At 45.3% G+C, this 16,057-nt stretch overlaps 1 protein-coding gene across 3 annotated transcripts in view; it reads left to right on the plus strand.

The window, feature by feature from the left end:
* Positions 1–16,057, plus strand: part of TOGARAM2 (TOG array regulator of axonemal microtubules 2) — a 121,175-nt gene that overhangs the window by 54,462 nt on the left and 50,656 nt on the right. For all 3 annotated transcript variants that reach the window (XM_084828603.1, XM_084828605.1, XM_084828604.1), the window contains 3 exons: positions 2,711–2,892; positions 10,407–10,569; positions 15,257–15,421. In XM_084828603.1, coding sequence (XP_084684729.1) covers positions 2,711–2,892; positions 10,407–10,569; positions 15,257–15,421 — 510 coding nt within the window. The remainder of the gene's footprint in view (positions 1–2,710; positions 2,893–10,406; positions 10,570–15,256; positions 15,422–16,057) is intronic.

The raw sequence follows: 16,057 nt of genomic DNA on the forward strand, positions 1-16,057 counted from the left end.
TTTTGTTTCTGTCTTCCATAGTATTAGCTATCCCGCCCAATTTTGTGTCATCTGCAAATTTGATCAGCATTCCCTGCACCTCCTCCTCCAAGTCATTAATAAAAATGTTGAAGAGCACTGGGCAGGACTGAGCTCTGCGGTACCCCACTTGTTACCTCTCCCCTGTTAGAGAAGATCCCATTAATAAGTGCTGTTTGGGTCCAATTCTGTAGCCAACTGTGGATCTACCGGATTGTTGTTTTATCTAGTCCACTTTGAGCTAGTGTGCTCATCAGGATATCATGGGGCACTTTGTCGAAAGCTTTGCTGAAGTCGAGGTATATGATGTCTGCAGCATTCCCACAGTCCACAAGAGAGGTTACTTGATCAAAACATGAGATCAGATTCGTCTGGCAGGATTTGTTCTTGACAAATCCATGTTGGCTTTGAGTAATCACTGCATTGTTTTCAAGGTGCTTACAGATGGATTGCTTTCTAATCTGCTCCAGAATTTTCCCAGGGATTGATGTCGGACTGACTGGTCTGTATTTCCCAGGTTCCTCCTTTTTACCCTTTTTGAAGATAGGGACAACATTAGCACTCCTCCAGTCATCTGGCACTTCACCCGTCCTCCATGATTTCTCAAAGATAAGAGACAGTGCTTCTGAGAGTTCTTCTGCCAGTTCCTTTATTACTGTAGAGTGCAGTTCATATGGCCCTGGAGATGTGAACTCATTCAAAGTAATTAGGTGTTCCTTGACCATATGCCTATCAATCTCAAGCTGCAATCCTGCCCCTTCAGCCTGTACTTCGACTTTGCCAGGCGGGTCATAGACCCTCTTTTGGGAGAAGACTGAGCCAAAGTAGGAATTGAGCACCTCTGCATTTTCTTTGTCATCTGCTATCATATTGCCATCCTTATTTAATAGCTGAACCGCCATTTCTTTCCTCTGTCTTTATTATGCACGTAGCTGAAGAAAGCTTTTTTGTTGCTTTTAGCATCCCTCGCTAACCTCAGCTCGTTCTCAGCCTTAGCCTTCCTGATGCCATCCCTGCAATTCTGTGCTAACTGCCTGTACTCTTCCTTTGTTGCTTGGCCTTCTTTCCACTTCCTATAGGTGTCCTTTTTTGTTTTCAGGTCATCTCTAAGCTTTTTGTGAAGCCACATTGGCTACTTCTGTTCTCTTCCGCCTTTTCTTCTTGTTGGAATTGTTTGTAATTGTGCCTTGATAATTTCCTTTTTTAAAAGCTCTCACCCATCTTGGACTCCTTTTCTCATTAGAGTTGCTTGCCATGGGACTTCACTTATCATTGTTCTGAGTTTATTAAAATCAGCTTTCCTAAAATACAGGGTACGCGTTTGACTACACTCAGCTTTTGCTTCCCTTGGAACCAAGAACTCAAGTTTAAGATGGTTGCTTTTGCCCAGAGTTCCTGTAACTGCTACTTTGTCCACTAAGTCATCTATGTTTGTTAGGAACAAGTCAAGGATAGCCAATCCTCTAGATCCTTCCTCTACTTTCTATAGGAGGAAGTTATCTACCACACAAGCCAGGAATTTCCTGGAGGGGCCATGTTTTGCAGAATTTATCTCCCAACAAATATTGGGGAAACTGAAGTCCCCCATTACCACTACATCATGATTCCTTGAAACTTTGGCTATTTGCTTTTCAAAAGTTTCATCCTCGTCTTCTCCTTGATTGGGTGGCTGGTAGTAGACTCTGACCACCACGTTCCTTTTATTCTTTGCTCCATTTATTTTAACCCAGATGCTCTCAATGGGTCTACCAAGCTCATCCTCCTGTATTTCTGTGCAGAGATATGTATTTTTAACATATAGTGCAACCCTACCTCCCACGCCTTACTTTATGCTCTCTCTGTCATGTGCCCCTTTGTTTAATTTTTTTTTCTTAAGCTGCTCCAACCTCTTGATCGTTTTGATTGCCCTTTCTACACCTTTCTGAGCTATATTACATATTTTTGAGATGGGGAGCCGAGAACCTTACAAAGTATTCCAAATGTGGCTAGACCATTCCTCTAATAAGGTGGTGAGCACCAGCAGAACTGGAGTCCAAATAGGGCTACTGAGAAACTAAAGGGAGATCTATCAGCATGCTCAGGAGACCCCTGAGGTTTGCAGAAGTACAAAACATCTTTTACAAAAACTAAGGGGGCTCAATGGGGACTGAGCATGCTCAGTAGTCATGGGATGTTGAGTGTCAGTTGGAAAAGAAAAACAGAATGCTTTGGGGTGGGTAGGGGGTGGAATGGCCTTCTGGAATAGAGCATGGCTGGCTTCGTGGAATCTTGAACCATGAACAATAATATTCCTGTTAGAAGCTGAGGATGCACTGCAACATCTTGTTGCGGGTCCCCCCCCCCCCATGCAGATTTAAATAATATTGTGACAGGGTCTCCAAAACTGGCTAATGTGTGATGTTTCTTTACAAAGGCAACATTCGCATCACCCTCAGTTGTCAGAAGATGGTAGCAAGAAGGCCTGCTCTTTCAGTTTGCTTTCCTCCTCCACAGACTTTATATTCTTTGAGGTCATCTATACAGGGGGTTATTCAATCTACTGGAGTATCTCCTTGGCACCAACTCTTTATCAACGTTAATACATTGTGTAACTTCTTGGCTCATGCTCTCTACAGTAATGCTTTTTACAATTTCATACATACTTGCTGTCCATGGTAACATGTTTATGTTTTATATTTTATTGGCTCATCAGAAACCAGCACATCAGACCTAGCTTTCCAGAATGGCTTGTCCTCAGCCTTGAAGGTTGCTGGGTGTCCACCTGAATCCTTACTGCCATTAACCGCCCCCTCTCACTGTCCTGCCAAGGAATTAGGCCACGTGTCAAATCCTCACCTTTTAAAAGATGACGAGTGGAAGGAGAGCAATGGAAGGGTATGTACCAAGTCTCCCCTTTCTCCTTCTAATAAGGGCATTTTGGCATGACGATTGAAATGTATTTCAGGATTTAACGGCATTAAGCCAGAGGCTAGGGAAAAGGAAAAGGTATTGCAAAGTATCGAGGGACACCATGAGTGATGTTTGCTCTTTTGAATTGTGCCACTGTGGTTGAGCATGCTAGATCCTGGTCTGCCATATGCAAACACAGGGAATTAGGGCTTTCCTCCTATATGGCTTGCATTGTCAGGCCTCAGCAAATCTGTCACTCGGAAAAATCCTAGGGCTGAATGCTATTCCACTTCACCCTCCATCAGACTGTCATCTGCTGTGAAGGTGGGGAATATCTAGGAGCATTTCTGGGAGTGTTTTGTCATAAACAAAAAAAGAACATTGAGGGAAAATGTGCAAACTGTATGCAGCTAGAGGAAATCAAGGGTGCATTTATTGTACTAAGCTGATTATGCAGAAGGGCGCTCAATTAAAAACCATTTCATTGCTTGAGTACTTTTTTGTGGAGACAAAGAGGCACACAAACCACAGTCTGAACATTAGAAGTAAAGTTTATGGGATACAGGAGTGGATTCACCATTTCTGAGGATCTGAACTCAAGTACTGCTGCCCTTCTACACCTCTCCTAATTAAAACTGGTTGCATTTTTACCTGTCTCAAGCTAAATTCTTTATCATCCGTTCAGCATTATGTTTGCTGAAACTTTTCTATTTCTTCGACTGTAAAAGCCTTCGCCTCAGCATTTTTTAATACCAGCCTGAAACTATATGTGAAATCAATTATATAAATAATATAAGGCTCTGTGTCCTCTTTTTTCTCTAGTTGTACTTTTTCTGCTTGTATACAACAGCTCCCCCTTCCCCCACCCATGTTCTGCCTAATATCTCCCTCGGCTTGTATTCTCTGGGTGCCAAATTAGGTGTGATGTGGGAAATCCATGGTCAGACCTCCTGATGTCATTTCTCCCCTAAAACTAATTGGGTGACAAGCAGCAGGGGGACACAAATTGTATTGGGTATGCATGCCAATGGGGGGAAGGGTTTAATGCTTTCTCTCCTGGATTGTTTCACTGACTTAAATTGTCCCCTGAGTCTGCTATTAGCTATGGAGGCGGACATAAACAAGTACTCTGTCTTTGTCCTCTCTGCAGCTAAAAAGCCAGCTTCAGAGAGGAGATCTAAGTTGGGGGGCAGGGAGTTTATGCCCCATCACATAGTGCTGCAGACCTGATCCAATCCTGCCACTCCTGCAGCTGCTTTTAAGGAAAGAAAATGAAATTGGGAAATCCAGTCATGGACCTCTCATGTCACAACTCATGTCTAAATTGGCCCTGAGTCTCCACTTAGAACTTTTCTACATGAGGCAGTTAATCCGCAATGTCTACTTTTGGTTTTGTTGCAGAATTGAGACCTGAGAACTACATGTTTCCTTTCGTGCTTTTTCACTGCATAACCTCTAGGAGGTACTGTGATATATTGGAATAGCATATTTTTTTGGTTGTTTATTCGGTCAGTCACTTCTGACTCTTGATGACTTCATGACCCAGCCCATGCCAGAGCTTCCTGTCAGCCGTCGCCACCTCCAGCTCCCCCAAGGTCGAGTCCGTCACCTCCAGAATATCATCCATCCACCTTGCCCTTGGTCGGCCCCTCTTCCTTTTGCCCTCCACTTCCCCTAGCATCAGCATCTTCTCCAGGGGATCCTGTCTTCTCATGATGTGGCCAAAGTACTTCAGTTTTGCCTTTAATATCATTCCCTCAAGTGAGCAGTCTGGCTTGATTTCCTGGAGTATGGACTGGTTTGGTCTTCTTGCAGTCCAAGGCACTCTCAGAATTTTCCTCCAGCTCCATAGTTCCAAAGCATCTATCTTCCTTCGCTCAGCCTTCCTTATGGTCCAGCTCTCACAGCCATAGGTTACTACGGGGAATACCATTGCTTTAACTATGCGGACCTTTGTTGTCAGTATAATGTCTCTGCTCTTCACTATTTTATCCAGATTTGTCATTGCTGTCCTCCGAAGAAGTAAACGTCTTCTGATTTCCTGGCTGCATTCAGCGTCTGCAGTAATCTTTGCGCCTAGAAAGACAAAGTCTGTCACTGCCTCCACGTTTTCTCCTTCTATTTGCCAGTTATCAATCAAGCTGGTTGCCATAATCTTGGTTTTTTTGAGGTTTAACTGCAACCCAGCTTTTGCACTTTCTTCTTTCACCTTCGTCATAAGGTTCCTCAGCTCCTCCTCGCTTTCAGCCATCAAAGTGGTATCATCTGCATATCGGAGATTGTTAATGTTTCTTCCAGCGATTTTAACTCCAGCCTTGGCTTCATCAAGCCCAGCATGTCGCATGATGTGTTCTGCGTACAGGTTGAATAGATAGGGTGAGAGTATACACTCTCGTACTCCTTTCCCAGTCTTAAACTAGTCCGTTGTTCCGTGGTCTGTTCTTACTGTTGCTACTTGGTTGTTATACAGATTCCTCAGGAGGCAGACAAGATGACTTGGTATCCCCATACCACCAAGAACTTGCCACAATTTGTTATGATCCACACAGTCAAAGGCTTTAGAATAGTCAATAAAACAGAAATAGATGTTTTTCTGAAACTCCCTGGCTTTCTCCATTATCCAGCAGATATTGGCAATTTGGTCTCTAGTTCCTCTGCCTTTTCTAAACCCAGCTTGTACATCTGGCAATTCTCGTTCCGTGAATTGCTGGTGTCTACCTTGCAAGATCTTGAGCATTACTTTACTGGCATGTGAAATAAGTGCCACTGTTCGATAGTTTGAACATTCTTTGGTGCTTCCCTCTTTTGGTATGGGGATATAGGTTGATATTTTCCAATCTGTTGGCCATTCTTGTGTTTTCCAAATTTGCTGGCATATGGCATGCATCACCTTGACAGCATCATCTTGCAAGATTTTAAACAGTTCAGCTGGGATACCGTCATCTCCTGCTGCCTTGTTATTAGCAATGCTTCTTAAGGCCCATTCAACCTCACTCTTCAGGATGTCTGGCTCTAGCTCACTGACCACACTGTCAAATCTATCCCTGATATTATTATCCTTCCTATACAGATCTTCCATATATTCTTGCCAGCTTTTCTTGATCTCTTCTGCTTCTGTTAGGTCCTTGCCATCTTTGTTTTTGATCATACCCATTTTTGCCTGGAATTTACCTCTGATATTTCTAATTTTCTGGAAGAGGTCTCTTGTCCTTCCTATTCTAATTACACAAATGGAAAAAGCATTTTCTTTCACTTTCACAATTAATACTGCATTTTCCCTGTTCTAAAAAAACTTGCTGAAAGTGCTGCTTAAAAACTGAAGTGAAACTGGAGGGTCACGATATTGTCTAAAGAACCCATAAAGAACTATGAGTAGGAATGACGAGTGCACAATAAATGCTTCATGTAGAAAAGCACGTCAGTATTTAATGGATAAATGAGTATTTTCCTGGCCATACTGCATGTCCCGCAAAAACATCTTTTGAACATATCTGATGGACATTTCTCCTGCTACTTTTCTTGATAAAATCCACAGTTTTCCTACCCAGATTTCAGTCAGTTACACTGATGAAAAGGTAAGCAAATTATGACTTTGTTCATTTTATTTATTTATTTCATTTCTATACCGCCCAATAGCTGAAGCTCTCTGGGCGGTTCAGAAAAATTAAAACCAAACGGCACACAATAAAACAATATAAAATATGTAGAACATTAAAACCACAATATAACAATACGACCATAATAAAACCTAGCAGCAGTGCAGGAATTTAAAATACAGATTTAAAACAGCAAAGCTAAAAGTCTAGAAAGTTAAAATGCTAAAATGCCTGGGAAAATAAAAAGGTCGTCACCTGACGCCGAAAGGAAAACAATGTAGGTGCCAGGTGAACCTCACTAGGGAGCCCATTCCACAGCTGGGGTGCCACAGCAGAAAAAGCCCTCCTCCTAGTAGCCACCTGCCTCACTTCCTGTGGCAGGGGCTCATGGAGAAGGGCCACTGAGGATGATCTTAAGGTCCGGGCAGGCACATATGGGAGGAGGTAATCCTTCAGATAACTTGTCCCCAAGCCATTAAGGGCTTTAAATGTTAATACCAGCACTTTGAATCGGGCCTGGAAATGGACCGGCAGCCAGTGCAGCTGGAAAAGTACTGGCGTAATATGAGCTCGCAGGCCAGTCCCTGTTAACAATCTTGCTGCCCTATTTTGGACCAGCTGAAGTTTCCGGACCGTTTTCAATGGCAGCCCCACATATAACGCATTGCAGTAATCCAGACGAGAAGTTATCAGAGCATGGATAACTGTAGCTAGGCTATCTCTGTCCAGATAAGGGCGTAGTTGGTATACCAGCCTAAGCTGATAAAAAGTGCTCCGTGCCACTGAGTTCACCTGTGCCTCAAGTGACAGTTCTGGATCCAAGAGCACCCCCAAACTACAAACGTGATCCTTTAGGGGGAGTGCAACCCCCTCCAGAATAGGTTGAATATCACCTAGCCAGGCAGACGAACCACCCACTAACAGTACCTCCATCTTGTCTGGATTGAGTTTCAGTTTATTGGCCCTCATCCAGTCCATTACCATGCCCAGGCACTGATTCAGAATAGCCACTGCCTCACCTGGGTTTGATGAGAAAGAGAGGTAGAGCTGGATGTCATCCGCATATTGATGGCACGTCAGCCGACACCTCTGGATAACCTCCCCCAGCAGTTTCATGTAGATGTTAAACAGCATGAGGGATAAAATAGGCGGAGCTGCCAGAGGCAGCGCCTCGGCGTGCACCTCGGCGTTCCCCTTTGGAACCCCATGGCACAATTGCCATGGCTCAGAGCAGTAATCCCCCAGCACCACCTTCTGGAATCAACCATCCAAGTAGGAGCAGAACCACTGCAGTGCAATGTCTCCAACTCCCAGCCCAGACAACCTATCCAGAAGGATGCCATGGTCGATGGTATTTGAAAGCTGCTGAGAGGTCGAGGAGAATCAACAGGGTCGCACTCCCCCTGTCCCTCTCCCAGCAGAGGTCATCCCACAGGGCGACCAAGGCAGTTTCCATTCTAAAACCAGGCCTGAAGCCTGAATGAAATGGATCTAGATAATCTGTTTCATTCAACAGTGCCTGGAGCTGTTCCTGCAACCACCCGCTCAAGCACCTTGCCCAGGAAGGGGATGTTGGCCACTGGCCTATAATTGTTAACATCCTCCAGGTCCAGGTTAGGCTTTTTCAAGACTGGTCTAGTTACGACCTTTTTTAAACCAGCTGGCATCACTCCCTCTCTCAAGGAGGAATTTACAACCTCCTGGACCCAGCCGGGCATCCCCTCCTTGTTTGATTTAATAAGCCATGAAGGGCAAGGGTCAAGCACACAAGTGGTCTATCGGACTTGGCCAAGCACCTCGTCCACATCCTCAGGCCTCAATAACTGAAACTCATCCAATAAAACTGGACCAGACGGTGCTCTGAACGCCTCTACCAATGGAACTGCATTAATCGTGGTGTCCAATTCATGATGAATCTGAGCGACTTTATCTTCAAAGTACCTTGCAAACTCCTCAGAGCGTGCCACCAAGGCTTCCACTGTCTCTCTCCCTGGCCTAGAATGTAACAGGTCATGAACCACTCGAAAAAGCTCCTCTGGATGACACTGAGAAGATGTAATGCTGGTGGAAAAGAACTGTCTCTTTGCCACCCTCACCGCCACAGAGTAGACTCGATAGTGAGCTCTTACTTGTGTTAGGTCAGACTCAGCATGAGTTTTCCTCCACCTGCGTTCTAGCTGTCTCCTCTCTTGCTTCATTGCCCTCAGCTCAGGTGTATACCAAGGAGCTGGCTGGGCTCTGCTCAGAGGGAGAGGGCACTTGGGCACAAACGTGTCAACCGCCTGAGTCATCTCTGAATTCCACAGAGCGACCTGGGCTTCGACAGGAGCACCAGCCATACCAGCAGGAAAATCCCCCAGAGCCGTCTGGAATCCATTGGAATCCATTAGCCTCCGGGGGCAGACCATTTTAATAGGTCCCCCACCCTTGCAGAGTGGGAAGGCTGCCAGGAGTCTAAACCTCAACAGGAAGTGATCTGACCATGACAAAGGGACAGATGTTAATTCCTCCACTTTCAGATCACCATCCTCCTGCCCAGTCAAGAAAACCAGATCAACCAGAAAACCATGCTTGATCTTTTATATATGTTTTATATATGTTGGGCCGATGACATGTTGGGATAGCCCCATGGTTGTCATGGCGACCATGAAGTCCTGAGCTGCCCCGTATACAGCGGCCTCAGCATGGAAGTTGAGATCCCCCTGGACCATCATCCTAGGGGTCCTTAAGACCAAGTCTGAGACCACCTCCGTCAGCTCAGGCAGGGAGTCTGATGGGCAGCGGGGTGGGTGGTACACCAACAGAATCCGTAATCTGTCCTTGGTACCCAATACAAGGTACAAGCACCCAAGATCTGCACTCAAATGAGCAGGAAGCTTAGAGAGGGAGATTGAATTCCTATAGACCACAGCAACCCCCCCTTCCCCGACCCTCAAGTTGGTGCTGCACTGAGTACCCAGGAGGGCACAGCTGGGAGAGAGTGACCCCTCCCAGTTCCCCCACCCAAGTCTCAGTAATACATACCAGGTCAGCCCCTTCATCCACAATCAAATCATGGATGAGGGAGCTTTTATTTTGGACCGACCTGGCATTCAGCAGCAGCACCACCAGACCTGAGGGCGGACTGGTAAGGCCACCAGGAACCATCAGGTTGGGGGAAGAACCAGAAGAGGGGACAGCTGTAAGGTCTCTAGCCCCTCTTCTCCTCAGCTGGCCTGTTAATCCCCCAACACCGTACCTCCCCCTACCCGTGACCACAGTTATGGTGGCAACCTCCCCGACCCCCTTAGTTGCTCAATAGTCCTCCCAGGCACATATTAAAATGTTAAGATATAAAATATACAACAATATAAAAGATTATAAAAGATAAAAGAGATAAAAGAGAGCAGCAGCTAAAATCTACGTTTGCTCCTTTCTCCCTGGTCTTTACAGCTGCTGCCCTCTGCTGCTGCTATTTGCTGCTGGTATCTGTGGCTGCTGGTGTCTCTGGAGAGGTGGTGGGTGGGTCTTCATGTGTTGTTCCATGCCTCTCCAAGTGTGATGCTAAGTGCGCACTTAGCGACGCACTTGGTGCAACGCCGAGGTGCATGCCGAGGCGCTGCCTCTGGCAGCCCCGTCTTAAGTACCTGTTTGGCAGGGGCAGAAACAGGTTCAGGGTCCACCTGGTGCAGCTGGCTGGTCCTCCTTCCCCACAAGCTCCTTCCCCAATTTTGATGAAGTATTTATCTTGCTTTATAATAAATTAGGATTTATGGAAATGTTGGATCTCTGTGTGTTTAGGTTCATGACTCTGTGCTCAGAAGTTCTTCATTGCTGTGTACAGAAATAAGTATGTCCATCATCATCATCATCATCATCATCATTATTATTTTATGCACTACAGTGTGTTTCTGTTGTGTCCAGATCTACGTGACTATATCCAAGTCAGCTCAGGAGAAAATGCGCCAGAAGCAGCTAAGGGAGATAGAGCTTTTGCGCAAAGAAAGAGAAAAGGAGAAAGAGAGAGAAAAGGAAAGACCCGTGAGGTTCCAAGAACAACTACAGAAGGAAGGCACAGCACTGGAAGGTATGTGTCTACTTGAGAGGAAAAAGGTTAGTTATATATATTTTGCATTTTGTCCGAAGACGTCAGTAGCATCAGGGCCAGTGCCTCATTTGAGGGGGTCCTGTGCAAGATGCGCATTTGCCCCATCATGCTGGGTACTGATGCTGGGCCTGAACAGCATTTTGCATAAGGATGTCAGGGAAATCTGCAATGGATTCAAATGAGTTCAGATTTCTATGAATTCCGCAGTGGACTGGCTTTTTCTGAGTCATACAGATTCTGTGGACTTGCGGACTGGTTTTTCACTTGGGGGGTGTGTGATTTGCACTAGTTCGCATTAGTGCTAATGCACATTAACTAATACACACTTGCACAAATGCGAATTAGATATTTCTTTTTACCAAATTTTGTTCTACTTGTGCTAATGTGCATTAGCACTAATGCGAACTAGTGCAAATCACACACCCCCAAGTGAAAAACCAGTCCGCAAGTCCACAGAATCTGGACTTGTGCTAATGTGCATTAGTGCAAGCAGAACAAAATTTGATAAAAAGAAGTATCTGATTCTGTCAGTGAGCAGATGATGGAACGAATGATGCTTGCCAATCCGCAAAACACAGGTGGAACTGATTTAAGAAAATCTGCAAATCCTTAATTTTGAATCACCTCAGGTTTCATTTGGGAGAGAGTGAATTGTAGGACTTTGCATTTGTCACAAAGGAAAGTAGATACTCTTGATCCTGAGGGTGTTATCAGATTTGGTTGACCATAGAGAGGATGATAACATCCACTGTAAAAAAGCAGCTTGCTGTGGTAGTTGCTTCCAGCACATAGGTGTAGTGTTAACTCCCAGTTACAACATTTATAGTTAAACAGAACATTCAAGGTAAACCTGTGTTTGGGCTGTACCACTTCAGGCCACAAGTGGGAATTAATATGATTGAATGCTTCCTCCATACATCATCATTATCATCCAAAAAAAAAAAAAATCCCTGCCTATAGAAATTTTTTTTACAGCATGTTTATACTGCCCATTAACAATATGTTCTCTGGGTGGTATATAAAATATTACAACCACAAAATATAAAAATACAAAACATAAGAATAAAAACAAGTTAAAACCACATCAGAATAAAACCAGCAGTAGTAATGCTCAAGATCTAAAAATCACGGGGAGAGCAATCCTATGGCTGCTAGTCAGTGGCTAGGCGGCCATAGGATATCTGGTTTTCCAGGAACTGCCCTCAAAGCCCGCGCTCCAAGGTCGGTTCCCAGAGGACCAACCTTCCCCCCCTTCCGCGCTGCTTCGCAGGCAGTGAGGAACAGCCCCACGCTCCGCACTCCAAAGAGGAGCACTGGGTGGCAAAAGCAGGGTGTTCCGTGGGCATTCCGGGTGGGGAAGGTGGAAATGCTGGTACGACACATCCTATGTGTTGTCCGGCAGACTCCTCCCCGGCTCTGCCTTCCCATGGCTAGACAGCTGAAATCAGCTGACTAGCCACAAATGCAGGGCAGGAGAAGCGTGGGGGGAATGATCCCCTCCGTACTTCTCCTGCCCTGCATTGGATAGGCGGTCACCTCTGAGTTCGGAGGCCGCTGCCTATCCCCATAGGACTGCGCCCTAAGTCATGTTTTTAAAACTGAGAAACCAGGGGGAAAGAAAACATCTTTACCAGGCACTGAAAAGACTACAGCATAGGCACCAGGAATGACTCTCTGGGAAGGGAATTTCACAACTGATGTGCCACCACTGAAAAGGCCCTTTCTTTAGGAGCCACTCATTTTACCACATTGGTGGGGGCACCCAGAGAAGGGCTTCTGAAGTTGATCCGGGTAGGTATAAAACTAAATGCTAGGAACAAGGGTTTTAGTCTAGCTTTCTCCCTGACATGCTACTTTTCTATGTGCGGGGATATTATTTCTGTATGGAAGAGCATTCATAGTATGTGTTTATTCAGAAGCAAGTCCCATTGAGTTCAATGGGGCTTACTCCTAGATAAGTGTGTGGAGGATTGCAGCCTCAGTCATGTGAGCTCCCACATCATTCTGAAGTGAAACAGTCCATGCACAGGTGCACCTCCTGACCTATTTGGGTATTCCCAGAGCCAAACTGCACATTACACTGATCACATAGCAGGTAGCTGATGCTTATCTCTCGTTTTACTCTCATGTAAGCGTGCACAGCCCTGATTCAATCTAGGACTATTGTGCTTGGGGAGAGGGAAATTAAGCCTCCTGCCAGTTTATCCCCCCCAAATCCCCCCCACAAGGGGTTAAAAAGAAAGAAAGAAGCCTCCATTGATTCAAGAGGAGCCTTTTTTTCTCAGTTTTTAATCCCCCCCTCCCCAGGGATGGATACCAGGGGAAAAATGGCATTTGTGTGTGTGTGTAGGGGGTTAATGCTTCCTTCATGGAGAGCAGTGGTCTAATCAGAATTGGGGCCACATGTGGTTACACAGGAGTAAATTAAACTATCTGGCTCAGCTACACTGTACACCGTGAAGTTTGGATCCCAGACTGTTCACTGGAGTGCTTTGAAATACTCCCACAGCTCTATCATCTTTACTGAATTTGATCCTTCTGGTGAAAAAGTGGGGCATGATCTCATGTCTTCTAACGGGCATGGAAAAATATTGAAATAAGGCACTTATTGCTGAACAATCCCTACAAAAGTATTTTTTACTTTGCCTGTCTTTGACACCTATACTGTGTTTCTCATGAAAGTTTTTGCTACAGGTTGCAAGGGGAACGTTTTAAAAGGGAGCTTTCCTAGCAGTGGAAGAACTGAGTCATAGGGTTGCCTGTAAAAAAGAACTGTCCTAATATACTAGCTCCTGGACAAGGTTGAATCCGAGATCTAATTTCATCCAACCCACACATATTCCAATATCGCAGCAGCACTTACCGTTAGGCAGCTCGATGCTCTTCCCAATAATATTTAATTCTAACTAAATTTTATGGCCAGGAGGAAATGTCCGTATGTAGGAAGCACTTAGTCATCCGATAAGAAATTTCTTGATTTAAACACCCACATGCACCCTTGAGAAGTGATGCTTTCAGATGAAACAACGAAGCTGTTACAATAGGGAGCGAATATTAAAAATTGGGTGCGGGGAGGCAGAGCTCCCCAACTGATCTGATTGGAACTGACATACGCTGATTGTGCTGCAGTTGAAATGCCAGGAAGGCTTGCTGCAGCAGCAGAGAAAGTTGCAAGTCAGCATTCTGCCAGAACAAGGCTATGGTGCAAGGTTACTTACTTTTATTCCTTTAGTACCAGCAGAAGGTACTGAAATGTCAGCCTCAGAGCTGCATGTGTGTGGTGGGTCTTTTCTTGAATACCTTTTCCTGTGGCCTTTTAAAGTGATCCCATGGTGCACAGTACACATGGCAAAGTCTCCTTGGAACAAGGGCTGTAATGTTTGGTCTCAATTCATTGATTCAGCTAACCAGTCAAAACCTGCTTGATTGACTGATGCCAGGAACTCCTGTTTAATTAGGCAGCAGAGTTTATTTTCTGTACTTCCAAAAACTGAGGGGTCCAGTGGGTGCCATCTTCGAAGACACACTTCGGCGTCTTATTCACGCAGATTGGAATGCCTCTTTAAAGATGGTACTTGCTGTGTGACACAGAATGTGTGTAATTGTCAGGAGAGCCCTAGCTGCCTCTTACAGTCTACTCCAATAGCCAACTCAAGACACAGACAAAAGGATTCTTTTCAAGGCTTTAATCCTTTTACAACTTAATGACTCTTTCAGATGCTAATCACCAGCGACTAAGCAAGGAACAGCACTGGGGAAAGACAGCAGAGTAGCCTATGCTCCAGGTTAGGCAGTTGGTCCCTGTCTGAAGGAGAATCATGGGAAGACCCTGAACTTATGGGCTAGGGAGAGATCCTCCCTCTTTCCCTTGGGTCTTCGGGACGCGACTGTTGCTTGCGCGCCAAATGAGCGCTACGCCTCCTTTCCTCGCCCTCCATCTGTCGTTGCTCCCTGCATCGGCGTCGAGCGTCCAGCAAGCCCCCCTCCAGCACTCTCTTGCTGCCAGGGTGACTATCTATCCCAGGAATGCTGGCAGGAGGAATCTCTGCCAGCTGCTGTGCCTGTGAGAGATGAGCGAGCTCCTCTCCCACGGATTGCTGTTCCTCCTCAGAATCAGAACTGCTCTGGGGTTATATCGGCTCAGTTCCCACCCTGACAGTAATGTAAAAACAAATTACATCCCTCCCGTCCCCGACCCCTCTTCTTCAGAGCTATTAATCAGGTGTCAGCGCTAGCAGAAGAACTTGCTATCCGGGCAACTTCCAGATGGAAGATTCTGAAGGAAGATCTCTTGACAGGATTCTGCACAGGGAGCTATCTCTTGAACAGTGATATGGATAAATGATTTAAACGAGCATTTTCTGCTTGTACATGCGACTTGGGTCACATTAAAAAAACCATCCCAGGAGCAGTGTACATTGAACCAAAATTGGACCTTTATCTTCAAAATGAGATGGAAGAAAGGTAAAAGGTTCCCCTGGCAATTGTTTTCTACCACAATTGTTCCTAACTCTACTGCTTTCACTAGCGATATAGCTATGTCCGGGCCCAGAACTGTAATGGAAACACCATTTCTACTAATAATCCAATTCCCGCTTTCCTGTTGCATTCTTTCAGGTGCCTGCTCCTTCATTCTTTGCTGACTCCCCTAAATTATTCTCCACAGATTCTGGCCTGCTTACTGGCAATGGGGCCACCCCTGTTGCAGTCAGCTTGAGCAACCTTTGCAGAGCTCCTGTCGGAATGGCCTTAAAGAAACGGGTGAACAGGCCCTCTCTGCCCAACATCCCTGTCATCAACCATGACAGTAGCTTCCTGAGGCATGCTTCAGGTGAGACATAAAAATGCCATCAACTTCTTATGCCTACTTCTATATTTGTCACAGTATTGGAAAAGAGGGTCAGCCACAGGCAGGGGCCTCATAATAATCCACACTGTAGAAATAAATGTCAAAATAAGCTTCCTGCTCCAAATATTATAATCCCAGCTAAATAGGCGATATCAGTGTCTCTTCTCATGGGTGATTTTGAAAAGCTAGTTTCTTGAAACTTGTCAGGTAGCTTAGAAGAGCTTTGTGAGTTGGTCACCACCAAGATTCCATCTGTGGATGCTAAAATGTGGCACAAGGTTGAGTGGTACAAAACAGGTAAAGCATTTCCTTTTGTCAAAGCAACATGTATTGGTTGGTGTAGTAAATATGCAAAACTGACTAGCTATTTTAGAACCTACCTACACGTTAAACCAGGCTTGCACAACATAAGAACAACAGGCTGATTCTGCCCCCATACCTCTTTATTTGCACTTCCTGGGGAAATTTTTCATTGTGTCCCTTTCCCATATTTGTGGGAACATCTAAGTTCTACCCAGGCCCATCAAAAGTGGGTGTGTGGATGAGAGAATGCCTGGATTACTATGCCTGAATTACTCCTACCCCCCCATCCCCCTCATATTAAGAGGTGTGTGGTGG

Source organism: Heloderma suspectum, chromosome 1, assembly GCF_057233095.1.
Source record: "Heloderma suspectum isolate Gila_16-S chromosome 1, 16-S_ref, whole genome shotgun sequence".
In the NCBI taxonomy this organism is placed as follows: domain Eukaryota; kingdom Metazoa; phylum Chordata; class Lepidosauria; order Squamata; family Helodermatidae; genus Heloderma; species Heloderma suspectum.